Source organism: Lithobates pipiens, unplaced genomic scaffold, assembly GCF_037356315.1.
Source record: "Lithobates pipiens isolate NorthernLeopardFrog02 unplaced genomic scaffold, aLitPip1_a1.2 Scaffold_22, whole genome shotgun sequence".
Classification (NCBI taxonomy): domain Eukaryota; kingdom Metazoa; phylum Chordata; class Amphibia; order Anura; family Ranidae; genus Lithobates; species Lithobates pipiens.
Window position 1 is genome coordinate 142530854 of NW_027507784.1, and position 27572 is coordinate 142558425.

Sequence of the window (27572 nt, forward strand, 5' to 3'; positions counted from 1 at the left end):
AAGAGAGAAGAGAGAAAAGAGCGAGAAACGGGAAAGTGAGGGGGATACCGAAAGGGAGTGAAAGAGAAGAAAAGAGGGGAGAAGAAGAAGTAGGGGAGGATAGTCACCATAAATATTCTGCGTGTCTGTCAGGGCCGTTCTCCCCTGAGGTTCCAGGGATTCCATACCACATCATGCGCCTCCAACCGGTCCTGCATCCTGGTGGTCATCTTTTCCATTAGCTCCACGTCTCTGTTTCTGGCGTGTAGTGCACCTGGGGTAGGAGGTTGTGTCTTTTTCCAATGAAGGGCAACAAGACACAGCGCGGCTGTCAGGATGTGTCGAGATAGTTTTTGTAGGGATTTTGACAGTTTGGGAAAGGGGACACCAAGCAAAAAGGTTTTGGGGGTCAAGTCCGGCTGTCGGTCCAGGATACTGGTCAAGAGGCGTTGGACCTCTTTCCAAAAGGGGACTATACGGGGGCACTGCCAATAAATGTGTAGGAGGGTGCCCTTGTGCTCCAGGCATCACCAGCATCTGTCAGTTGTAGAAGGGTAGATGGCGTGAAGAACGTCCGGGGTCATATACCAAAAGTATAAGATTTTGGATGCGTTTTCCCGGTAGAGTGTACACATGGAGCTTTTGGATGCCTGTGACCATATCACCCGCCATTGCTCCTCCATGAACACCTCACCCAGCGCCTCCTCCCATTTGAGCATGTATGCATGTTTGCCTTTAGAACCCATAGGAAATGCATTAAGTATTTTGTAAATATCTGAAATCATCCCTCTCTGGGCCGTGCCTGCTAGAATAACGTTTTCAAATGAGGTAGGCGGAGAAAAGCGTAGGTTGGAGGAGATGGTCTGGGCAAAGTGAGGGATTTGCAAATAACTGTAGAATCCCTAATGGGGAGGTCGAATTTGGATTGGAGGTCAACGTAGGGCAGTAGTCTCCTCGATCTGGGGTCCACCAGGGCCCCAGGTGGAAGAGGTTCCGGGAAGACCAGGGGTGTGACATCTGGTGGGATAAGCTATCTGGCACCTGGGGGTTGCATATAAAGGAGGTCAGGAGCGATTTATCCGAGGTCAAGCCAAACACTTTAGAGCGCTTACGCCAGAGGCGTTGCAGATGGGACACGGATCCCAGCAGTCGGGACTGGGGGATCAATGTCGCCGCACTCCAGAGCATGCTGTTAGGGTGAGTCGGGGCCAACCATAACTTCTCAATTTCCGACCAGTGGTTATAAGATCTTTGGGTAAACCAGGAAGCAACCGCGTGGAATTGGGCCACTTGGTAGTACTTAACGAGATCAGGGAACGCTAAACCCCCATCCGATCGGGAGGCAGTCATGACAGATCGAGGTATTCTGTGCCACTTGTAGTTTCACGTGAATTGAAGCAGGTCCCTTTGCAATCTTTTCAGGTGTGAGAAAGGTATGGGGATGGGGAGGGTCTGAAAAAGGTAGAGGAGCTTCGGGAGAATTGTCATTTTCATGGAGGCTATTCTACAGTGGAGAGAAATTTGGTGTTTCCGCCATTGTGAGAGTAGTTGCCTAATATCTCCGTAAAGGGGTGGGTAGTTTGCTTGGTATAGGGAGGTGAAAGTTGGGGTAATGTTTATCCCCAGGTATCTCAAGGATGTAGATTTTCATTTGTAGGGAAAATTGGATCGTAGATGGTCCACCTCCAGTGGCGGGATGTTAACTGGAAGGGCCTCCGACTTTGAAGCATTAATTTTGTAGCCCAATAGGGCACTATAACGATCCAGCTCCATATGTAAATTGGGCAAGGATATCCTGGGTTGGGTCAGGGTGAGGATAACATCGTCCGCAAATAACGAAATCTTAAATTCCCTGCCCCGAACCGGAATGCCCCTAATAGCATGGTTCTGTCTAATGGACGCCGCCAGGGGCTCAATACAGACAGCAAACAATAGGGGTGACAAAGGGCATCCCTGACATGTGCCATTGGAGATAGAAAAGGTCGAAGAGGTGGCGAAGGGGGTCTTTACTTGAGAGGATGGGTTGGAGTAAAGATGACGTATGGCCCGCAAAAAAGGTCCCCCTATCCCTATGTGGGTCAACGTAGCGAACAGGAAGGGCCACCACCATCTATCAAAGGCCTTCTCCGCGTCCAGACTCAGGAGCAAGGATGGCACACTCTCCCTGTTCGCCACGTTGATCAGATCTATTACCCTCCTATTGTTATCCCCTGCCTGGCGGAGGGGGACAAAACCCACCTGGTCTTTGTGAATAAGGGAGGGTAGGACTATGTTGAGACGCAGAGATAGCAGTTTAGTGAAAATTTTTAAGTCTGCGTTCAGGAGCGCTATGGGCCTATAATTGGCGCAGAGGTTGGGGTCCTTATCTGGTTTAGGGATCAAGGTAAGGAACGTTGCATATCCGAGGGGACGGGGATGTTCTGTAAGAAAGCGTTAAAAAGTCTACTCATGTGCGGGAGTAGGAGGGGTAGAAATGCTTTATAATATTCGTAGGGCAGACCGTCCGGACCTGGGGATTTGTGCGCTTGGAGGGACTTAATAGTCAGTTCTACTTCTTCTTCCATGATGGGCATGTTTAAAGAGGCCAGGTCTGACTCTCGAATACGAGGGATGCCACTGTCTGATAGGTACTGCTGCATACGATGCGAGAGCTCGGCCGGTAGGGGGTTGCTGGGGATGTCAGGGCTATTATATAGCTCCGTATAGAAGCCTGCCAACGTGTCAACGACATATTTGGGGTGGGAGACGACCTCATTGAGTTTATTCTTGATCGGGTGTGGAGCGGACAGGAGGGCTTTGTCTCTAAAGCTCCATACACACTATCAGATTTTCTGCTGATTTTTTCCATCAGATTTACCAAAACCATATAATATGAGGTCAAACCTTAGGAGTTTCAATGTGTATGCAATCAGGCAGGCCCTTCTACTACATGGTTTTGGTAAACCTGAAGGAAAAAATCAGCAGAAAATCTGATAGTGTGTATGGGGCTTAAGTTTCCTTGCTAAGAGAGAGTGCGCCTTATTGCCCCTATCATAGTACGTCTGTTTGATCCGCAGTAGAGCTTTTTCTACCCGGCGGAGTGCCAAGTCTCCGAGCGCCGTACGCAGGTTTGTGATTTTTCTGAGGAGTGGCAGGGACGGAAAGGTTTGCAATTTCTGTTCTAACTGTCTGAGCTCCTTCTCTGTGTTTAATTTGGTGGCCGCGACGTTCCTCTTCATGGCTGAGGAAAGTGCCATACACTTACCTCGTATAACCGCCTTGTGGGCCTCCCACAAGGTGGGGAGGGTAACATCTGGGGTCATATTTTCTGTAAAATAGTGGTTCAGGGTCGAAACTAATTCCGATTGGGAAGGAAGATGTTGTAGAAGGAAGGTGTTCAGGTTCCAATTATAGGGCCGAGCTACCGGGGAGCCCAATTCCAGGGTAAGCACGATCGGGGCATGATCTGACCATGAGATCGGTAGGATAGAAGCACTACGTGTCGCTCTCAATGTAGCGTTATTGGTAAAGAAATAACCGATGCGGGAGTGCATCTGGTGGGGAGCTGAGTAGTACGTATATTGCCGATCCCCTGGGTGGAGGGCCTAGCCAGGTGTCGAATAGTGCATAACGTCGGGTGAGTTGCCGAAAGAGTTTCGAGTCCCGGAGGGCCTTGATCGAAGGCACACGGGTAGTTGCCACTAGGCGGTCCGCCGCAGCCGATTGGGCTAGATTAAAGTCTCCGCCCACCACCAGATATCCATGATCGGCTTTGAAAAGACGTGATAAGACTCTGGAGAGAAAGCTATGCTGATGGACGTTTGGAGTATACAGAGTACACAGGGTAATCGGTTGCGACTGCCACGTACCCTTAAGTATCAGGAAGCCCCCCCGGGGTCGCTGTAGTGGTCAATATAAGTAAACAGTGCTCCATGTCGGATCAGGATAGCCACTCCTGCTCTCTTATGGGACCCCGAGGATTGATACGCAAGCGGAAAGTGTCTGGAGGCGAAGGCAAAGGATCCCCCTTTGTCAAAATGCGTCTCTTGAACTAGGACAATATCTGCCCCTGACTGTTTAAATACCCTTAGTGCCAGATGCCGTTTCCTGTTTGAATTTAAGCCATGAACATTCATGGATAGAATCTTAGCCATCAGTCAAGTCATGTGGGGGGGGGATAGGTGTGTGGACGGAATCTTACCCGGTAGCGACGTCCAGTGAAGACCGTCAGGAGCCAGGAGCGCACGTGCTCCAGCCGGAGGGCCCAGCCACTACGTCTCCGGAACCTGCAGACTGCGGAATGGTAACATAAGAGAAAGGGGAGGGGGAAAGAAGAAGAGAGAGAGAAGAGAAATACGTTAGAACAACAAAAAAGAAATCGTAGAGAAAACATGGATCCGTAACCGGACCAGACATATAGCATTACTTGACCCTGAGTGAGCAGATCACTCGGATCTGCTCAGATTCCCAGTGGGCCACCCGACCCATCGCTCTAGGCGTGGGCCAGGCAGTCGCATGGGAATCCAGGGCTCCTCATTCAGCTCCTAGGAATGAATAAGGGAGTGCGGGCTGAAAAAAAAAAACGTTAAAATATGAATTGTAACAGTAAGTGCAAAGAGGAGCTTAGGGCCCCGGGTACACCACTTGTGTACCCGGGAAAAAGGGGGGGTCGTGAGAGCGAGGGGGAACCCACTCTCTCGAGTGTGCCAAATGCCAGCCTAAGAGTAGAAAGTCAATAGTAAGGCACCAGGGGGGGAGGGGGGAATAGAAACAACGGGGACCAGCAGCAATGTAACGTCCAGGCACTAGACCACTGATCAGTCAAGAGAACAGCGAACCTTCATCCCAATAGCCACTAGGGCAGAGGGGGTCAGCTAGTAAGAAAAAAGAGTCACAAAGAAAAAATTGGGGCTGGGTGTGTCAGCCAGGGCTCTGTCAATTAGACTTTTTTTTTGGTGCATCCCAGTTTCTTGGTCGTTGGCGGGAAAGCACCTTCTGCCACAGCGTTGGTGGTGTAGGCTGAGTAGCCACAAGGTCCCAATCGGAGATCTGGGGGGGGCGGATGCCCAAGTCCTCACAGAAGGCCTGTAGATCTTCAGGGTACCGCAGAGAGGCCAATTTGCCTTGATGTTTGGCGGTGAGGCTAAACGGAAAACCCCAGCGGTAAGGAATGTGGGCGTCTTGCAAGGTGCGGAGCAGCGGTTTGAGAAGTCTGCGTTTTTGCAGGGTGATCCAGGAGAGGTCCGGAAAGAGTTGCACTGAAAGATCCTGGAAGGTCACCACTCGGGCTAAGCGGGCTTGCTTCATGATGTCCTCTTTAAGGTGAAACAAGTTAACTCTACAGATGATGTCCCTGAGGCCGGAGTTAGCATTTTTGGGGAGCAAAGCCCTATGGGCTCTGTCCATCTCAATAAACTTGGTGGTGGGTTCCCCAAGGAGGGTATTAAATATTTCCTGCAAGATAATCTGAACGTCCTCCGGGCCATCAGACTCCGGAACCCCCCGCCCCTGATGATCCGCCCCTTGTGTTTGGGTCCTGTGGACCGCTATCTTGGTCTCCTGAATCTCCTCCTCGGGCCATCTCCACCTGGTCTTGTAGCAGTGGGGGATTTGGCTCCCCAGGATCGCCCCGATCCAGGCGGAGACGGGGTGGTAAGGGTCCAGGACCCACGGGAAGTCCCACATTCCTGCCCACTCGGATGCAGGGGCCAAGGGAGGTGGCCGATTCCGTCCCCCTCCTTCTCGTTGGGAGTAAGCTGTGGGGCCCCCGGAGTGTGCAGAGGAGGTCGGGGATCCCCCTTGGTAATTTGGGGGGCTGGGGGCCCGTGAAGGGGCCAGTCTTTGGGCTTTAGGTGGCGGTGACCCGGGATCGGGGTCCTGTAGGAGTCCACCTATCCTCCTGGGCCCCTGGTACGCCCAAGATAGTGGCTCCCCAGGGGGGGAAGAACAGGGAAGTCCCCAGTGTCCAGAGAGGAGGGAGATCCCAGGGATGCAGCAGATATAAAGGGGTCTGAGGTTGCCCGGAGCAGCCTGGGGAGTGCTACTGAGCACTGAGTGTCTGATGGAGGGGGGGACCCTCTCCCTGAGTGCCTCGGGCCTAGTCCCTCCGCCTCCCAGTTCAGTCCATCCCTGCAGGGATCGCTCCTGTCGGTCACCGGTGGATGGGAGGGGGACTGCTGTGCTGGGCAGTGTGGATGCTGACTGGGCCCCAGAGGGTGACTGTCCGTGCACCGCAGAAGTGATGGGGGCGGTGTGGTAGGCCTTAGGCCTAGCTGGGCGGCTGGAATGGTGGCCGGGGGTTGACTCACCTCACCGGAGGCCGAGGATGTCTGCTGCGGTGTCCCACTACCCTCGGGTCCGGGCTGGCGGCTTGACTGGATGCTGTGGGCCGGGGAGGGGGCCCCTGATTGCGTGGTAGTGGCAGCCGGCGCCATCTTGGAGGACCCGCCGGCCGGGAGCTCCGTCGCCAAAAAGAAGGAACGGAGGTCTGTGGCGGAGCCCGGCGGGACAGCGGAGGGTCCCCTGGAGGTAGATGAGCGGGTAGCCCTGGATTTACCCATCGGATGGCGATGGATGGTCCCCGTGGATGCCGTTTAGCGGAGGCTGGCGGGAGAGCGAGGGAGTTAGGCGTCCATCAAGGTCGGCTTCCGGTCACGCCCCCCCACTTTAACTATTTTTAATTCTCTTTCACTCCTAAATTTACCTTAAAGTGGATGTAAACCCTCTCATAAACCCAGTGAAGTGAATAGCATCAGATGATACACAGAGATTAAACAAATCCTTATACATAAGTTTTACTTGTTTATATGCAGTCTTCTCTTGTCTACAACCCTTCAAAAGTGCGGATTTGTAATAAAATCCTTACGCATAAGGAGCAGAGAGGAGGGGGCAGATCTTATACACTGTGTGAGAGCTGATAGGAGGAAATGGATACCCCCCTCCACATAGGCAGAGGAATGAAGGAACATGAAGAGCTGTATTCTGAATAGACAAGATATGTGCTTATCTACCCCCGATCCCAAATTTAATCTCATGTGTCGGGAAAACTTCTCAGAAGTGACTCATGCTGATAACAGAGGGACGAAGCACCAGAGAAAAAAGCCACTTATGCCCCGTACACACGAGAGGGATTAAGTCTGACAGACCTCCAAAGGAGTTCCGCCGGAGTTCCGACGGAGTTCTGGCGGACTTTTCAACCGAACGGACTTGACCACACACCATCACACCAAACTCCGACGGAGTCGAACGTGATGACGTACGACTGGATTCGACGTAGGAAGTTCATAGACAGTAGCCAATAGCTGCCCTAGCGTCGGTTTTAGTCCGTCGGAGTAGCACACACACGAGCGAATTTTTCGAAGGGGACCGGGTCCGGCGGAGTTCCGTCGGGAAAATTTGAAGCATGCTTCATTTCTAAAGTCCGTCAGACTTTAGCGAAGCTAAAGTCCGTTGCAGCCCACACACGATCGGATAGTCTGACGGACTCAGTCCGTCGGAGTTTGGATGTCGAAAAGTCCGCTCGTGTGTACGGGGCATTAGAGTTTTGGAGATAGACAGGTAAACACTACAGATATACTGTATGTGCTCTATTTGAATTTCATGACTGGGGTTTACAACCACTTTAAAACAGTAGTAAACTGGAGAAAAGCTTTTCCCCTGCAAGAAAATGCCACAATGTGCTAGTATGCACCACATTATGTGGTGCTAGCACATTATGAAATACTTACCGCTGACAGGGCTTCCATCTTCACCTGGTCTTCCTTCCATGTTTGTGGGCTCTGGCTGTCTGACTGGCCGAGCCACAATGATGTCACTCCCGTGTTTGTGTGTGGGTGTCACGTACCGGACTGGAGGCTGAGATGACAAGTGTACCCCCCTTGTGGCTGAGTGCAGAGTACCCCGGAAGGTGGTGACAGAGGGTGCTATGCCCAAAGATGCACAGGTTGCCTGAAGGTGAAGTTACCTGATGATTTCAGATGTGAGGACACCCAGGAGCAGAGAAGGTGGCCATAGCCAATGATTCTCTGGAGTTGCTGGCAGATCTTGACAGATGGGTAAAGCAGGAGCAAGGTCAGAAGCCAGGCCTGGGGGTTAAACACAATAAGTAGTCAGGATTTGGTTTTGGGCCATTGCTTTAGCACTGGCTCTCTCCTGCCTGTTCATGGAAATCAGGACGTATGTGGGGTGTAGGTGTCCATCTGTGGGATTGGCTTTGCCTCCCTGTTTCCCCTCCCCCCTCGCTTTTTCATCTTCCTTTGCTATGACTCCCTGATCTCTGTGGAGCTGCAGCTAATCGATCAATCATTGGATACGGTGTATGTTTTGGAGAAGCCCTGCTTTCATACATACAGGACATAATTGTTGTTGTGACCAAGCCGACTACCCTTGAAGAAGAGGTTCACATATCAACACCTCGACAACACCATGTCATAGTCACTGATTTTATATTTTTCTAAATAAATATCAGTTTTAAAATAAACAATTTTTTTCTACTTCTACACTATTATTTATTTGCAGTAGCCCTATTGAAATTCCCATTAGAGGATATACACTCTTTTTGAGTGAAAGGAATTTTTTCTAAAAAAAATGAATGGGACTACCTGCACTGGGATGCACGGAACATCTATGCATACCCGCATGGGCAACCACTGCAAACGCTGTAGTATGCCCATGTGAGCGAGGCCTTGGAAGGTTTTCTATTGTGGAAACAACGCACATGACTTTTGTTAATTTGGCCACAAAAGATGCAATACTTTTAGAAATTGGCGCACTAGTCAAACTACTTTTATTCAGTACAGAAGGTGTGCCTATTGTCTGAAATAGGCTTATTGCTTTATTAATTTGGTGTACGCTATTCCATCCTTTGCATACTTTTTGGAGCATATACAAATGTTAATTTCCCCAAATGTATTAGCATGGCTACTTGTAGTCTCTACCAGGGAAGTATGTGACAGGGTGACAGCACAAGAGCACATTATGGAGATAGTTGTAATCTTATAACAGGAAATGCCGAAAAAGGACCCTTATGGCTGGTTGGCCAGGTATCCTTTTAATGAAAGTTTCAGATTTAAGAATGAAATCAGCTTTTATAATTACTTTAATTACTAATTACTTTAAAGCTGAGGTTTTAGTAAATGGGTTTAGACCTGCTTTAACATATATATAGGGGCGGCACAGTGGTGTAGTGGTTAGCACTCTCACCTAGCAGTAAGAAGGGTCACTGGCTCAAATCCCAACCATGACACTACCTGCCTGGAGTTTGCATGTTCTCCTTGTGCTTGCGTGGGTTTCCTCCGGGTACTCCAGTTTCCTCCCGCAATCCAAAGACATGCAGGTAGGTTAATTGGCTTCTGTCCAAAATTGGCCCTAGTATATGAATGGGGACCTTGGATTGTGGGCTCCTTGAGGGTAGGGACCGATGTGAGTGTGTGATGTTCAGTGATAGGGACAATTGTAGACAGTCACTCAGGTTGAACTGGATGGACTGGTGTCTTTATTCAACCTTACTAACTATGTAACTATGTAACTTTATCATTTAGAAAAAAATGCTGCAGTAATTATTTTGGGGGCTCAACTGGCCAGACTTAAAAAGGTGACCGATGTGAGTGTGCAATGTACAGGGACAATTGTAGACTCTCACTCAGGTTGAACTGGATGGACTGGTGTATTTATTCAACCTTAGAAACTATTATATATATATATATATATATATATATATATATATGTGCTATATGCTGCTTTAACATATATACTTACATAAATGTTTTTAATGCAGTTGTGCTTAACTTATCATTGCTGATTCCATTTTTCTATTACCTACATGAGCTTATGTTATTTTCTAAAATGTTGGATTCTGCTTTGAAAATGCAAATGGAATTGTAATCTCTTTCCATCTCAATTATGAGCTAGACTGAACACATACAGTAATAAAAAGGAATAGGACAACCAGGCGCTTTAATTTCAAAACTAAAATCTATGTTTTTTATGGGTGTGTAATTAGAGAATTGCCATGGCTCGCATTAATACCACTTATTACAAATCTGTACGTGTGTGTTGTGCATGTATTAGGAGGTCTTTGATTTTATGGAAAGGTTTACAAAAAAGAACATCCTGAGCACCATATATCTGCTTCTGCACAGTTCACGCTATTGATTGGTTGTCAGCGAGGTTATTGGTGCGGTTACATATTGTTTACTTATGCCTAATTTTAAACCATGTTGTGTGCTTTCTTCATCTTTCTTTAAATAGACAGTAAAAAAGAGTGCCTTTAGGAGAAATTTCTCTTTATCAGCTCCTATTTTCGAAAAGAATTCAAAGAGAATAGATCTGTTTCAGCAGCAGGGTCATCTCATGTTTTTCCTTTTGCATCCTGAAGATACAACACATTTGCATACATTTATGCATAAAACAGACTTGCTGTGAAATGAGAGCGTGCTGCAGAGATGGACACAGGAAATGTCCATTATAAATTCAGTTGAGCAAAAGTAGCCCTTCGAGAACCCCTTTCTGCTTACTCATTCACCAGAATATAACAGACTGATTGACAGCCCAGGCTCTGTCCGGGAGTACACAGTAATTCTATTAGTGTAACGTATCTAATTTTAGCCAGCTTGTAGTTTGTTTGACTAATTATACAGAGCACAAAATGTCAGATACAGAGTTAGACTAGTTCCACTAGCCTCCAGCTACTCTCTTGGGGTTTTTGAACTACAAGCTCCTGAACATCCAGTGTCTGGCTGCTGGGATTTGTAATTAATAGAAAGCTAGAGGGCCACAAACTTGTAAGGGCTTCAGAAGATAGTTGAATATTTTAGGATTATACGTTTCTTTAGGCTGTTTCTGGGTTGCTTCGAGCTACATCTGAGATGCCCTAAAGTCCTTTTGCTTTGGATGACATGAAGAAAGAAAGCAATTCATATTTATATTCATATTTACACTAACCCTAATGCCACTTAACCTACTAACCCTAAATTTCGCTAAGACACACATTCCCATTATATATTGGACTGTGGATGATGGGACTTTAATGCTGCCAAAACACATAAATTATAAAAAATCATTTCTTTATTATGCATAGGCATTAAAAAACAACATGCAAATACTGTTAGATAATTAAGACCAAGAAGAAATATCCAATAGAATTTATATGCAGTTGATAATTGCTCTTTGCTCGACATGTTTCACCAATAGGCTTCTTTAGGAGCTTCAAAGAACTACATATTGCCATAACTAGAATTGAGAGCAAACAAGGTATTATACTAAGTTACAAATTTAAACACGACTGGAATTGTGAAAAAACAGCATATTGCTTTGGATTATATCAAGTACAATACAAATATATATATAGATGTACCACCAATATTGTGAAATAAATCCACCGGAATCCTCTCACCATAGGTTTCCAAGAATGTAATTGGACAGCAATTACAGGATGCTATTTGAACCCATACACCCACCAGGCCGACCCCATAGATATCAGTGAACCATGGGGGGAACAATATAAAGCAAGGGCCTTTTAAGAGAAAGATAAAAAAATCATTTAAAAAGTACTCTCCTATAGGTGAAGAATGTCACCCCGACCAGCCCCCCCCCCCCCCCCCCCAAAAGAAAAATGGACTTAATCATACCTTTCAAGTATTCCCCAGGTTGTAATACCCAGTGGACTGAAAGAGAACAGATGAAGAGTCAGGGGTAGGACCACAACTTGGAACACCAATAGTTTAAACAGACAAAAATCAGGCAAGTATTCGTGCCCAGCAAAAGTTACCCACAAAGGACAACCGTTCTTCTCAGGTCTCATTCCCCATCAGGATACAGCCACATTAGGGCTCCTCAGCTTCTGCAAGTGCTGGGGTGAATCACAGCCATCAGCATTGCAATATATGTTTTCTTCGGCCCACCGGCCTATGACATCACTGGCAGGACGCGGATGCTAACGACGCTGCCCAAAAGTGACGTCATTCACTTTCTAGTTCACTCTAGTCAGATCAGTGAATAGTGAACACCTCATGATAACGTTATAGCCGAAAGACAGCGTGGCCGCACTTTGCAAGGAGGGTGTAATATGACGTTCTCCAGTGCTCATGTTGTCTGTGCGCCCCTGTGGTGCACATCGGCAGTGATATATGATTGGGGTAAAGAACCAATCACTGCAGTTCTTTACCACATGATCAGTTGATCACAATTTAACAGGATTTTACACTTATCGGCAATCCTCTTCTCAGGCTGACAGAGCATGAGGAGAGGACAGCCGATAACCAGAAAATCCACACAGGGGACATCTACACTGATAATCAGGGCAGTGATCATCAGTGTCCTGATGATCAGTGCAGCCACAACAGTGCCCACTAATGCTGCCAATCAGTGCCCTCAGTGCCCACCAGTGCTACCAATCAATGCCCACCAGTACTGCCAATCAGTGCCCATCAGTGATGCCTATCAGTGCCTATTAATGATTCCTATCAGTGCTGCCTATCAGTGCCACCTATCAGTGTCCATCAGTGCTGCCCATCAGTGCTTATCAGTGTCGTCCATTGGTGCCACCTATCAGTTCCGCCTCATCAGTGCCCATCAATGCAGCGTCATCAGCGCACATCAGTGAAGGAGAAAAAATACTTATTTACAAAATTTTAGAAAGATGTTTTTTTTCATTTATTTAGCAAAAATTAAAAACCCCAGTGGTGATCGAATATCACCAAAAGAAAGCTCTATCTGTCTAAAAACAAATCTGAAAAATTATGTTTGAGTACAGTGATCGCCCAATTGTCATTCTAAGTACGACAGCACTGAAAGGTGAAAATTGGCCTGGGCAGAAAGGAGGTGAAATTTCCAAGTAGGGAAATGGTTAAAATATACTGTTGTACCTGAAGTCTAGTGGGTTCCTGCAGTTATGGCTGCTTCTGCAAGAACTGTTACCTTGTAATAGCTGAAAATGCCAATGCTGGTCTGTCTCTTTTTGGAAGCACCTGGGAGCCATGGGGCAGGGGCTGATGCAGTGTTTAAAACTAAGAATGCACACCTAGCCTTGTCAGTGTGAGGGTGGTCATCCCTAAAGTAGGGTGTAGTTCTTTAAATTTCTTAATTGTGGTGAACACTTATTCTTGGGGACACCTTCATTGAAGGTCCCTATCCCCATATCTATACTGATATTGCAAATGATAGCCAGGGGCAGTGGGGGTTCATGATGGCATTTATTCAAATTTATGGACAATGCAGATGTTCTCCATTTACAGGGAACCAACTAAATTAGTGCAGATTATTGCTACTCTTATTTTTAAAACATTTAACCCTTGCACTTAAATGATGGGGATGGATTGATAAGACAAAAACAAAATACATAAATAAAAGATTAACTGAAATGATATAAGACAACTATAGAAGGCATATATGTAAGCTGTCATCTCCGCCTGTGGTTGCAACATGTAGAGATGGCAGCCTCAGTATCAAATCCAGAAAATTTCACTTCATCATTTACGTCCTCACAAAAGTCCAGGCTGATGCTGTAAAATTTTATTTTGCTGTAAGTTAATGTTTTAAAAGGTAACTCCACTTTTGTGGGGGAAAAAAAGCAAATAAACAAAAAAATAATAATATAGCGTATACAATTGTGACACATGTCATATTGTTATTGAATGTTATAAAAAAATTACCTTTCCTTTCCTTTCCAATCTGCAGCTCTGTAATTTTGTGAAAATGCAATGCAATATGGCTACTTGGAGGTGTTTTGTACACAGATTGTGTACAGACGTCCCCCAGAAACATAATTTTCTGCTTGTGTGATCACTGATTTTCCCAGAAGTTTGCACGTCAAATTTCAAGCATCCCCTGCAACAAAAATTTTATTTTTGCTGAGATATTCCCAATAGGAAATCATGGCTAAAGGGATGCAGGCCCAGCAATTTTCCTCATTAGAGGCCTGCAGGTGCAAAGATGATTGATAATTATGAAACCACTCCCATTAGACTCACTGTGAACAGGGGCACAGAGAAACACACACGGATTTCCTCAGAATAACAAAAGGTAGGAATCTGCAACAAAGTTTGTTAAAATCCTTGTATTGTACATAGAGGGGGATGTTTTTTTTTCTCAACAAAAGTGGAGTTACGCTTTAAAGTGGTTGTAAAGTAAGAAGGTTTGTTATCTTAATGCATTCTGTGCATTAAGATAAAAAAAAAACTTCTGTGTGCAGCAGCTGCCCTTGGACCCCCTATTACTTACCTGAGCCCCAAATCTCTCCAGGGATGTCCATGAGTGCCTTGGCCATCTTGTACTCTCCTCCTGATTGGCTCAAAAACAGCTGCAGTGCCATTGGCTCCTGCTGTTGTCAATCAACGTCAGTTAGCCAATCAGGAGAGAGAATGGGCAGGGCCAAACCAGGGCTCTGTGTCTGAATGGCCTCAGGGAGCTGTTACATGGCCCAGGTGCCCCCCATAGCAAGCTGCTTGCTGTGGGGGCACTCAACAGGAGGGAGGGGCCAGGAGAACCAAATAGAGGGACACAAGAAGAGGAGGATCTGGGCTGCCCTGTGCAAAACCACTGCATAGAGCAGGAAAGTATAACGTGTTTGTTATAAAAAAAACAACAACAAAAAACAAGACTTTACAATCAATTTAAAGCTCTGCTTAGATATACATGTTTCACGCTACCCCTAATTGTTTGCGTCCCTCTGCCTTGCTACAGTGATGATTCGCTCTGCCCCTGGACTCAAATAACACTGACACACCTAAAAGCAATTTAAGGGACTTGAATAGGAGAAGTCCTGTAAAAAGAAAGGGTGGGTTAAACAAAGAGAAGAACAATAGAGTAAATACAGTTAATACATGACACCAATTACCAAAATGATGCTGTTCTTGTCCCATAGCCACCTGGGAAATGATGCAGCCAGAATGCAATAAGCCAAAGTAAAGGAACAAAATTTCCACAAAATTAAAAGAGGTAATATAAATGAGAAGACAATAACAAAACCAACAGTGGAACCTACCTACTACATACAGGCCCTGCCTAACTACAGACCTGAGGAGCATAAAATACAGCCTTTCTGGCACTGGGGCCCTTTTCCTCGCTGTGGGCAGTGGACAATAGAAACAACAGACAATCATAGTTACATCAAAATAGTGCAGGAATCTTTTTAAAAGTCACTGTGACTTAAGATGCATTGATTGAAATGGCCACTATTGAAATATATGTGTTTTCACTTGTTATGTGTCGCAAGTTGCATGGCAAGTCACAGCAGTGTTGGGGGGCTAAAGTAGGAAACATTTACCTTAATACAAAAAGAATAAATTTAGTGATGAATTCATAAAATGATACAAATAAAAAAATCCATAGGTGCTCCTCAATGTGCTTATAGAAGTAAGTGACAAACTTGATGTGTTCACCGGGTGACCTTAAAAATAAATCAGCTTCGCTTACCAGAGATGTCGGATCTCAAATTATAGAGATAATACACGCTCATGCAGAAATCGGCCAGCGAGGGATCCCCTTCTCAGGCAATTCCAATCAAGCATCCTTTCTCCTGCTGCGGGCTGAAACTCTGGAAATCCTCATAGACATTAAGGAGGCTTGTCCAGATAATCTCCACTAATGTGATGTCTCATAAAATAAAGGGAGGAGGCTTCATGGTGCAGTATCTCAATAAAAAAAATAGATGCATACAAAATCATGGAACCAAGTACAAAACACAGCCGAGGCTCAAGCCAGCCAGCTGGTGCATGGTGACGTCAATGACTTCTGCTCCACCCGACGCGTTTCCCCATACAAGGCATTGACTGGAGCCTCCGTTCCCAGCACCTATGGACTTTTTATTTGTATCATTTTGTGAATTCATCACTAAATGTGACAGAATGTATTCCTTTTGTATTAAGGAAAATGTTTCTTTGGGATGAGTGCTTATTTTTTATCTATTTCTATTAGCTGAATATTTAGGCTTTTTCTAAGTAGCAGCACCTGTTTTTTTTTTTTTTTTTTTTGGGTTAGTGCAGATATTTCACTTTAAAGTAGAACTATCACTTCACATAAAAATAAAATATACACTGTCCACCTAATGCAGTTTCATGTGATGGTGTAACAACAATGCTGCACTGCTTCTGAATTCAGAGCAGCATTGCCATATAGGCTGTGTCTGCTTGCAATGCAGTGGGATGAACAAAAGTTGCAGGGGGCATCAGCATTGATTCACAAGCCTGTTATCTGTCAGTCAATACCTGACCACATCTAGTCCTGCCATTCCTTATTGGATTGATAAAACTGCCTCTTCTGCTAAACACCTTCCTACTGGGAGCTGCAGTGTCTGGGAGGGGAGCGTGTAAGATGCAAATGAAGGGGGATTTGGCTTGGTCAGTATTTTTTTTTAAGCTTTACTGGGCTTCTGCATTGCATAATAACTGGATTTGGTACTTATTTAGAGTGACATACAGCAAATAGGGTTGCCACCTGCCCGGGTTTCTAGTCAGGTGCCCGGGTTTCAGGTCCCCTGACTCAGCTGGGACCTGGCAGCAACCTTTAATGAACGGCCGCACTGATGTGAATTCAGTCGACCGGTCATTACGTAACCACAGGGCTGCCCTTGACAGGTGCGTGCCCTGTGCCAGTGCACAGGGCACACACTACGCGACCCCCTCTGGACCAGCTCTGGCCCAAAGGGGGGTCACGAAGTGTGTGTCCTGTGCGCTAGAACAGAGCACACACTTGTCATGGGCAGCCCTGTGGTCCTGTGATAACTGGCCGCACTGATGCAAATTAGTTAAAGGTTCTGGCTGAGTCGTGTGTCTGGGTCTCTGGTTACCTGACTCGACACCCGAACTGTCCGGGTGAAACCCGGAAGGGTGGCACCCCTAGTAGCAAACCTGAATTGACATACACTTGATACACTAAAGCCCAACTTTGGGAAAAGTTAAAATGCTCCTTTGCAGTAGCACTGCAAAAATTAATTGCTTGTTTAGATCTAGGAAACGTGGAAAGCAGTTTTACTTACCCGATCACTGATTACTTACTAGCTTTCCCCTGTGCTCTGATGGTGGGTATGGGTGGGTGGCCAAGGGTGATAAAACAGCAGGTTAAGCCATCCGTTTTTACCACCCACCAAATGCCCTGAGAGACCTAAGTCTAGTTCTTGGTGCTTGAACCTTGGTAAGGCATTGGAACATGCATTATTAAACTGGGTTCTATCCATCACTGAACTTTCATTATGGAATGGATTAGCCTTTAAGAACTGAGTAAGACTCCAACATGTGCTTAACGGATTTGCTCAGTTAGGCATAACATGCTAACAACTAGAGTGTAGAAACATTGGGTATAAAACAGGCTTGGATAGTCCACCTGTTCAACAGAAGGTGTGCATGGCAATCATTTTAAAATATTTACATCTATGTATGATATGAGTATTTTAGCTAATTACCTAAATTATTATTATTATTTTTTTAATAAAATACTTTTTTTTGGACTGGTACAGTTTTTCCTGCCTTTCAGCATGCATCTGTGCATTTGTTATTAGTTTACAGTCTGCATTTTTTTTCACAAATCCTTCATGAATAGATTAATACCCACCTCCAAAATTAATTAGAAAAAACAGCTGGTGGATTTACAATTAAATGAATGGCATAAGGGCAAAATGATAACACTATGTTGTTAACTATTTTCACCAACTGTGGAATCTTGTATGTTGCTTTGACATTGTGCATGGTACTTTGTATGACAGGTATTTTCTGTTTGTTTAAAATTAATAAAAGATCAAAGCATTATTACCAGTCTGACTACTAGCTCTCAGGATAATACTGTTTAGTTATTTTGTTATTATAGACTACAGGTATATGGCAAAGATTTTAAAGGCCATCTTCCTGTCCCATTGTTTTGGGAATGAAGAACAGTGATTTATTACCGTCTGGGGCTGCTCCTCATTGTGACATGACCATGTTACTGCTAATTGGAAAACCACTAATGGAAAGCCAATGGGGAATCTCCATGTCATCAAGAAGCCATTTGGACAACCAAAGCAAGACCCCCACTGCAGTCAACAAGACCTGCGACTCTGCAAGGGTCGCTGGTTCGAATCCCAAACACGACACGACCTGCCTGGAGTTTGCATGTTCTCCCTGTGCCTGTGTGGGTTTCCTCTGGGTACTCCGGTTTCCTCCCACACTCCAAAGACATGCTGGTAGGTTAATTGGCTTCTGTCCAAAATTGACCCTAGTATATGAATGGGGACCTTGGATTGTGAGCTCCTTGAGGGTAGGGACCGATGTGAGTGTGTGATGTACAGGGATAGGGACAATTGTAGACACTCACTCAGGTTGAACTGGATGGACTGGTGTCTTTATTCAACCTTACTAACTATGTAACTTTATCATTTTAGAAAAAATTGCTGCAGTAATTATTTTGGGGGCTAGACTTAAAAAGGTGACCCTCTACTAGCCATAGAATATTTTATTAATAAACCACTGTGCTTTTACAGGGAATATATAGTATTTGAAAGAGTTTAATATGTTCAGCACTAGAACACTTATATATGAAAGAATATTTTAAGCTAGGTAATTATTGCTCAATATTTCATATTTATCACAGTGGCGTATCGCAGCAGTGCTTTACATCTTTGCAGTTATGACAGTTTAATTTGATCCCCACTGTTCAGCTCTAAATACTCATAGAGCCGAAGGAGTGAGAGCTCCCACCCTTCTTCCCATCTGCATGGATCATCAATTAGAAAAAAGACCAAAAATGAGTTACCTACCCCAAGTGAACACAATGGTATAAAAGAACTCTGTATTAAAGTTTAATTCCAAAATGAAGATTGCATATAAGTAACATAAAAAATTTAAATAACTGAAAATCATAATACCATTTTCCGTTTTGACAAGGGACCTCTGCAAGAGTTATTTGACACATAAATCTATTAGAAATCCTTTTATTGCATTTGGTAATGTAAAAGTAAATAGAAAAGGCAATTTATTTTGAATTGTGCATTAAATATCCAAAGTTTTATTTAAATAAATGTTTAGCATCCATTACAAACAGATGTTTGTTATCCACATTTTTTTTTTTGATTGCCAATAGAATGACCTTCTGACAATAGAAGATGGATTTTAGTGATTTATCTGCTAGTGAAGTGTCAGTGGCCACATGGCTATAAGGCTTTGATTTCAGAGTCACAAATAGTTGTCAGCTGTTTCTGTTTTTAAAGGTTTGACCCTGGACAGCTCCTTGTTTCTTGATTTCTAAGGCCGCGTACACACGGGTGGATTGTCTGCCCAACTAAGTTCGTCAGACAATCCGACAGACAGTCCGTCCAACATTTGAATGAACGGACTTGACCACACACGATGAACAGACAGTCCGCTGAAAGCTTGCGCGGGACTAGAAAAACGACGTCCAATACACTGCAATGCAACCTTCGGCCGTGTAAATCCTTTCTGAGCATGCGCCATACTTAGTCCGTCCAACTTGCCTACACACGAGCGGACTGTCCGCTGAAACCAAGTTTGGACGGACAAAACCAAGTTTGGACGGACAAAATTACGGAAATTCCGAAAGACTTAGTCCGTCAGACTGTCCGCTGAAAAAGTCCGCTGAAGCCCACACACGAGCGGATTGTCTGCTGAAACACGGTTCAGCGGACTAAGTTGGGCAGACAATCTGCCGGTGTGTACGCGGCCTAAAGGTTCCTTTTCTGTGTTGAATTTAGCTTTAACTGCCCTTTTATATGTTATGGGTGAAAATTTTCCTATCACCAACTTAAAAAATGTAGGTAAAAGCAGTGAAAAATCAAGAGTTTAAAATGTTTGCTTGCAGTGATTTTCTTGGAGTGTCTAATTACCCTCTGTGCCACTTTAAAGCGTATACCAAAACCTAAAAACAAAATTGTTGAATATTGCAACATACCAATGGGGGGGGGGGGGGGGAGTGTGTACAGGTGTGAGAGGGCTGAGTGCGTACAGTTGTGAGGGGGCTGAGTGTGTGCAGGTGTGGAGGCGGAGGGCTGGGTGTGTACAGGTGTACAGGTGTGGTGGTGCTGAGTGTGTACAGGTGCGGGTTTGGGCCGTCTCTTTGATGGATTGGGCCATCTCTTTGCTGGACTGGGATGTCTCTTAGCTGGACTGGAATGTCTGCTAAATATATGGCATGAATATGAATATATTTATTTTTTGTTTCAGAGTTTTTTTTTGTTTTCTTAGATCTGCTAGGGGAGGATAGATTGGGGGTGGGGGCATTGAAAAGGTAGTACAGTTAGTGTTAGTGTAGGGTCCTGCTGACTACCTTGTCATGGTGGCAAGCTGTATACTTTTTGGCCAAAATATAATTCATTACTATTAAATCTGGCAAACTCAGCACAGTTGGTAAGTATGGTAATGACATATTAAAGTCAAATAGCGATAAAAGCCATCCAGTTTTTTTTTTTTTTTTTTTACCATGTACATATTCTTTGACTAAAGTGAACTTTCTGTTATCGGAGAAGTATAAGTGTACCTTTTGACACTTTCATTGTTATATTTCAGACATTTGGAGCTTCTGACTGGGAGTTTTTCCGAATACAAGATCGCTTCTTCCTGGCTGTAGCCAACAGCCACAATTACACTGTAGGAATAAAGACACAAAAACCAGAGGAATATGCCATTAATTCTGTCATATACGAGCTGAATATCACCGCACAGCAGTTTGTAAAGTTTCAGGATGTTCTCACCTACAGGTAATGCTCTATTATATAGCTGCTATTGTACCCATAGGCATCAAAGCCTTGTCAGTATGGAGACATTTCTGCATTACTTTTCTGAGATGCCTGGAATGATCTCTTCACGAATGTTCTCATAATCACTGTGGTGCATCAGAACAGAGCGCTTTCGGAAGAAAGTATTTTTTATTATATATTCCCCTATTTACTTCCCTCAAATATCAAGTAAGCAGGCTGCTTGTGTCACAGTATAGCTTAAGTGCCATGCAGTGTGCTGATTATGACTAGCCTCCTGTGAAATATCCCCTGATGTCTAAGGTACATAGGCAATCAGATAACAAGGAGGGGTTAGTAACACCGTATGAGGGTTTCCAAATGAGGTCAATGCTATTACACGCACCTGCTAATCAGAGCAGACAAACTACACTTCTGACTAAGCTAAAGGTGATTTTAGGTGGCTCAATCACTTACTAGTGTTTAGAGCAATTAAAGCCCCTAATTTTTAAAGTTTGGGACTACATGGCAGTGTCAGCACACTGGTTACTTTTATTAATAAAAGAAGATGAAACCCCATTAAATGCCTGGTGAACCTGCCAGTATAATGTGCTTTCATGACCATGTCTAACATGGAAGCAGATTATTTTTTACCCCTGCTTCCTTTAATGGGATCTACTGGATGCTATGCTGATGCCTGCTGTTTATGTAGTCAACCTGTGGCATCACCACCCAGCTTGATTGATAGTAGCCAAACTTTGGGATCTCCTCCCAAAGACCTGGGAGAAAGCAGGTTGGCACAGTTGATGTGACCCTACCATTGTGAAAAAGCTTTTTTGGAAGGTCTTCACAAAGTTTTACTAAATATGTTACTAAATAAACAAAATAATAAAGACACCGTGAAAACAAATAGATAAAAATACGTGTCAACACCTCCAGTGAAAGTATTGCTCTGTATTACAACTTATAGTCCCAAAAAAAGTCCGTCCAAGTAACTAATCAAATCCAAATCTCCCGGGGAGTTCCACCACCATTGCCACACACAGCCTCTTCAATCAAAAAGACTCCAAATTTAAAGGTGGTCTTTATTCCACTCACAAATACGTGGGATCTGCTGCAGCAAATATATCCTAGGACATGGGAACCACAGGGCACACAACAGGAAATATCAGCTAAATCACCTCTTCTGCTCCACATGTTACAATCTGGCAAGGGAAACAGATAACAACGTCCCATAGTGTAAAACTGCTAGTTTTCGATGCTCAATAGACTGTATATCCCCTCACAATTCAGCCCCTTGAGAACATCTAATGGGACAAAACATGTCGGGTGGAGCCTTGCTGATGTCATTGCGCATGCCTGAGTCAGTGGCATTGTGTAATCTTTGATGTGCCCTTTACACCTACTAGATTGTGAGTATTCTTTAGCATTGCATTCTTCTCCAAACATACTCCAGACACGCAGCTATTTTCTTTATTTTTCAAGTACTAACACGGGCTGGTTTAGATTCATTGGATGGCTTAGGACCCAGGCTGGGACCAGGCCAAGAAAAGACCTCCTCGGGATACCCTGGTATCCTTATTAGGCCAAAGCTCAGAATGGACGGCAAAGACCTTTTTACAGTGACAATCTCTCCAGGCAAAAGCCAGGGAGGAAAGGCTCTTCAGAAGATTACTCCAAATATTTATCCTTTCTCTTTAGATCACATCACTGGAATAAAACCCTCAGGGCCAGTTCACACCACATGCAGTCCAGTGCATTTTTTTCATCATCAAAAACACATGGATAGTAGGTTATATGGTTTTCAATGGCATAGTTCACACCAGTGCAGTCAGTTCCAGTGCATTCCAGTTCTAGAACAAATGTAGAACATGCTGCATTTTTTCTGCTCTTATCTGTACTGGAACGCGGTAAAACGCATCAAAAAGCACCGGAACACACCTAAATGCACTAAAAAAGCTTTTTAACAGCCATGTCCTTATTAAAATGAAGAATAAAGAGGGGGAAATGCACTGGCACGCACTAAAAACACATAAAAAAGCACAGGAACGCATCAAAAACGCATATGCAGAAAAGTACATTGAATGCATCTGGATTGCATTTCTATGGTGTGAACTACATGGTTTGGACAAAGGCAGATAAATATTTATCTCAATACAGTGTTGCTTGTCACAATAACTACTCAAGGTAAATCAATAGCAGCATGCAAAAATATTCAATGTGCGGAGCTTCGGAGAAACCCAACAAACATGGAAAACCTATAAATAAAGCTTGCTGCAAACAACACAAATTTTAACTTCCCAGCCTAAGGTAAGGTTTCCATAGTAGGATGCACAAGTGACATCATATATCACTAGGGTTACCATCTGGCCAGTAAATTGGGACTTGTTACCATTGTATTAATTGGAAAGAGAACACAAGGTCGGTATTTTTTCCAAGAAAAGGTGGAAAATCTATATGTCATAATCGCACACATGAATCTAAATGGCCGGTGATTATATACAGTATATCTTTGCATGGCTTTTTATTAGGAATTTCCTTTGAAACTGGAATGTTTATACCTTAAAATATTGGGCTCTCATCCTATCTAAGCCTGATTTTTTTTCTTCGCGATGAGGCCCAGACAATCCTGATGGCACTCTTCTACCTTCCTGACTATTTCTAAGCTGGTCATTAGAAAACAGCTTTTATGGAAGATTATGAAATAGCCGCTTTGATAAAAGGATTTCAGTTTGCTACTTTATGGCTAAGAATTGTAATGTGAATGAGGTATCCTGGATGGTTAATCGATTATGTACGGGGATTTCGGAGGTGAAAAACATTTTTTTATGCAGCATGAATCTGCTAATTTGTTTTCCTCAGGCATGTAACATCTTTATGGGGAGGATTTCTTGGCGACTATAAAATTCGATCATTCTTCTCTGTGATAGACGTCTTCTGGAGCCTGGTGGCAGTCAGCTTCTATGCTATCTCCCACAGCTCTAAAACAACATCATTCAGTCTTGTATACAAGGGACTGTGCAGTTGTACACTGATTAATCAAGTCATCAAAAACTGCACCGAGATGTGCTGAACAATGTAGCATCTGTTACTTTCAGACAAATGAATTACCTTATATAAAGCCTTTATTGGTCGGTAACATAAGACAGATACAATTAGTGTCTGTATAACTGCAGATCTATAGTATATTTTGTATTGTGGGTAAGGGGAAAGTCATTAAAGATGTTGTCCATAGCAACAAATCATGTGACATAAAAACATTCTCCAATTTGCACTTAATCAGTGTGTCCCTCGGACATAGCCGATCACAGATCGTGGTAAAAGGCCAATCACAGCTACCCATTACCATGTAATCAGCTGTGTCCAATCACAGCTGCTCACAATGTAAACAGAGTTGCCAGTTATCAGCTCTCCTTTCCTCATGCACTGTCACAGCATGAGGAGAGGAGAGCCGGTAACTGGTAATCCTGACAGGGGACATGTACACAGCTAATCAGGGCACTGATCATCAGTGCAGCCCCATCAGTGCCAATCAGTGCCCATCAGTGCTGCCAATCAGTGCCCTTAGTGCAGCATATCAGTGGCCATCAGTTCCCCCTATCAGTGCCTCCTCATCAGTACCAATCAGTGATCCCTATCAGTACCAACTATCAGTGGCACCTCTCAGTGCTCATTAGTGATGACTATCAGTGTGTGTCAGTGTCGTCTATCAGTGCCGCCTATTAGTGCTCATCAGTGCCCATCAGTGCAGCCCTATCAGTGCTCATCAGTGCAGCCTTTAAAGTGGAGGGTGCCACACCCAGCATTAATATTCTTAAAAAAATGTAAAAAAAAAATAGATTTTTTTTACCTTACCAGAAACCCCTGTTGCTAGGCAGTCTTCCTAATCTGCCTCTTCCTACTCCACGGTGATCTTCTGTCTTCTCTCCTCCTCACGTTGTCTTCTTGGTAATGGGGCGCACTGTGTTTCGTGGGGCATAACTGTGTGTTTCCTAACACAGCACGTCCCATTCACAAAGCGCCGCGCGGCTCACGCATGCGCAGTAGGAAACGGGCAGTGAAGCCGCAACACTCCACTGCCTGTTTCCTTATTAAAAGTCAGCAGATATTTTTTTTTTAGCTGCTGACTTTAAAAAAAAAAAATTCCCACTGGGACACCCCTTTAAGTGCCCATCAGTGCAGCCTTTCAGTGCCCATCAGTGAAGGAGAAAAATTACTTATTTGAAATTTTTTATAACAGATACGAAAAAAAAGTTGTTGGTTTTTTCAAAAGTTCCATCTTTTTTTTGTTTGTTTAGCAAAAAACCCAAATGGTGATTAATTACCACCAAATGAAAGCTCTATCCGTTTTAAAAAAAAATTATATAAATTGTCATTCAAAGTGTCCAGTAAACAAATGGTTTATCAAAGCCTTAAGTGTTCTTTCTTTTTTCCAGTGCTGTTGATTGGGAGTTCTTTACAGTTGGAGAAGATTATTTTCTGATTGTGGCAAATTCTTACGACGGCAATTCATTTTCCGTAAACAGTGTTATTTACAGGTGAGACTCCTACCTAATTAAACCTAGAAAACTGCAGATAAGCACTATAAAGTGTCACAAATCCTGACATCCACATTGTTTTATAATACAGAGGTCTCAAGAAAATTCACAAATAAATATGTAAGACTTTCACTAACAAGTGAAAAATGCAGGAGCTCCATCAGAGGCAGGGCTGCAAGCCAACTATGGTAATTTGGTGTATTGAAAATATCGATTTTACATTCCTCCCATACATCGCTCTGTGAAGTACTGTACAGAGTGATGCCAGCCTGGCATTGTTCCTATCACACAAAAGGCTTCAATTACTAATCTATAATGTATGTCTTATTTGCTGTAACAGCCATTATTTCAGCCACATGATTTCCATTTTCAGTTCTCATTGGCACACACTGATAAAAATAAATTGTTTTGGTAAATTGCTATAGCTTAGTGAATTGAGCCTAGAAGTATTATTAAACCCTCTGCAATTTGTAGCTTAATGCATTGAGCACAATAAAATAAACACACATTGATTAAAATTCTTATCCCAAAACTTTCAGTTTAAAACTCTCATTGCTTTAGTGCTGCTTCCCTGAACTTCTGGTCTTTTCACGGGAAAGAGTAAGGCTGTTTAGTCATGCTGCGAATCCCAGCCGCAGGAATCTACTGGTTCTTGTGTCTGGCATTGAAAGCGGTGTGCACAGCCGCTGAGCCGTACAGTCCAATGATTGGTGGCCACCAGCTATTTAAGACTGTCCATAGAGCCAGCAAATAACTGTGGTGATTGTGGCTGGAGGTACTTCATTGTATGTGATGACGCCAAGTAAACGCCCATTGACTGGAACTTTGGGGAGACCGTGGCGACAAATCTGGCTAGAGTTGCATATAAGGTAAGTAATACTTCCTCTTCATCTCCTACCCTAGCAGAGATATGGCGATAAAAGATGTTCACAGTATTATTTTTGGGATCCTAGCATTATTGCTAATGAAATTCAAAAACCAGTATATAACTATCATGATCAATTGTTCAGAAATATTAATTTCTTACTGTAATAATGTATTCCTCCGTTTGTGGCTGTTTTCATCATGAATGTGGGCATGTGAAGCCCAATCGAGATCGCTTCCTGGAATAGCTTTTGAGAGGTGCATGCTGGGTAACCAGCATGAACCTCTCGATCTCGCTCATGCACGATTCAACGGTGCCATAACAATGGGCGACGATGGAGGAAGGTCCCGCCCTGTTGTTATGACAACTTAGATAACAACACTCTGAACAAAGATGGCACTGTGATCTGCCTTAAATCTCGTCATTTCCTGTCAGAAAATGACACGATTTTTGAGCACAGTACTGCCCACTAAGGATGAGACGTACAACCCCCGTTCGGTTCGCATCCAGAACATGCAAACCCAGGCATGGGGACAATGTGCTTTTGGGAGGGCAACTACCCCAAAGCACCCTCCCAATTTTGAGGGCATGTGGCCTGGTACAGTTCACCCCCCCCCTCTTTTCCTGCGGCCTGCCAGGTTGTGTGCTCGGATAAGGGTCTGGTATGGATTTTTGGGGGACCCCCACTCATTTTTTTTTATTTTGGTTCGGGGTTCAATGGTGTATCAGTTGAGACAAACCATTTACCACTGTCAGGGGTGCTTACAGTGATCACTTTTTATTTATTAATGTAAAACCTTCATTCCAAAAGAAAAAAAAAAACTGTTGCTATAACTGCTTGTGTAACTACAGGGGGAGGAGGAGTTTGGCTTCAATGTGTTAGTGTATCTAAATCTACTAGTACATCTAACGCTCCTCTGTCCCTGGACTGATAATGTTGCTGTCTTCTGTGCCCCTGTGCTTCTTCATCCAGGGTGGAGACACTCTAGTACAGGAGTTATGTTACTGGCAAGATCACTGAGTAAAAACAGAGGGAAAAAGAAATAATGCAGCCACCACATCTTATGCCGCGTACACACGATCGGACTTTCTGGTGGACTTGGTCAGGCAGACCAGAGTCCGTCGGACAATTCGATCGTGTGTGGGCTCCAGCTGACTTTTTCTTCCCAAAAGTCAGATGGACCTAGAAATAAGACTGGCTTCAAATTGCCGGACTCGGCTTTTAGCGGACAATCCGTTTGTTTGTGTGCTAGACCGACGGACTAAAACCGACGCTAGGGCAGTTATTGGCTACTGGCTATAAACTTCCTTATTCTACGTTATCACGTTCGAATCCGTCTGACTTTTGGAGTGATCGTGTGTGGTCAAGTCCATTTGTTTGAAAGTCCGGCGGACCTCAGTCCGTCGGATTGTCTGCCGGACCAAGTCCGTCGAAAAAAAGTTCGGACATGTGTATGCGGCATAAGGATTGGTAAGCTGCAGTATATTACATCCTTGGTTTTGGGTTTAAAGTATATTATATTACCAAAATTATTGGGATGCCTGCCTTTATACACAC

General features: G+C 44.2%; 1 protein-coding gene across 1 annotated transcript in view; it reads left to right on the plus strand.

Moving 5' to 3' along the window:
* TSPEAR (thrombospondin type laminin G domain and EAR repeats) overlaps nt 1–27572 on the plus strand; it is a 223161-nt gene that overhangs the window by 188109 nt on the left and 7480 nt on the right. The window contains exons 10-11 of the mRNA XM_077448415.1: nt 20445–20635; nt 25048–25149. Coding sequence (XP_077304541.1) covers nt 20445–20635; nt 25048–25149 — 293 coding nt within the window. The remainder of the gene's footprint in view (nt 1–20444; nt 20636–25047; nt 25150–27572) is intronic.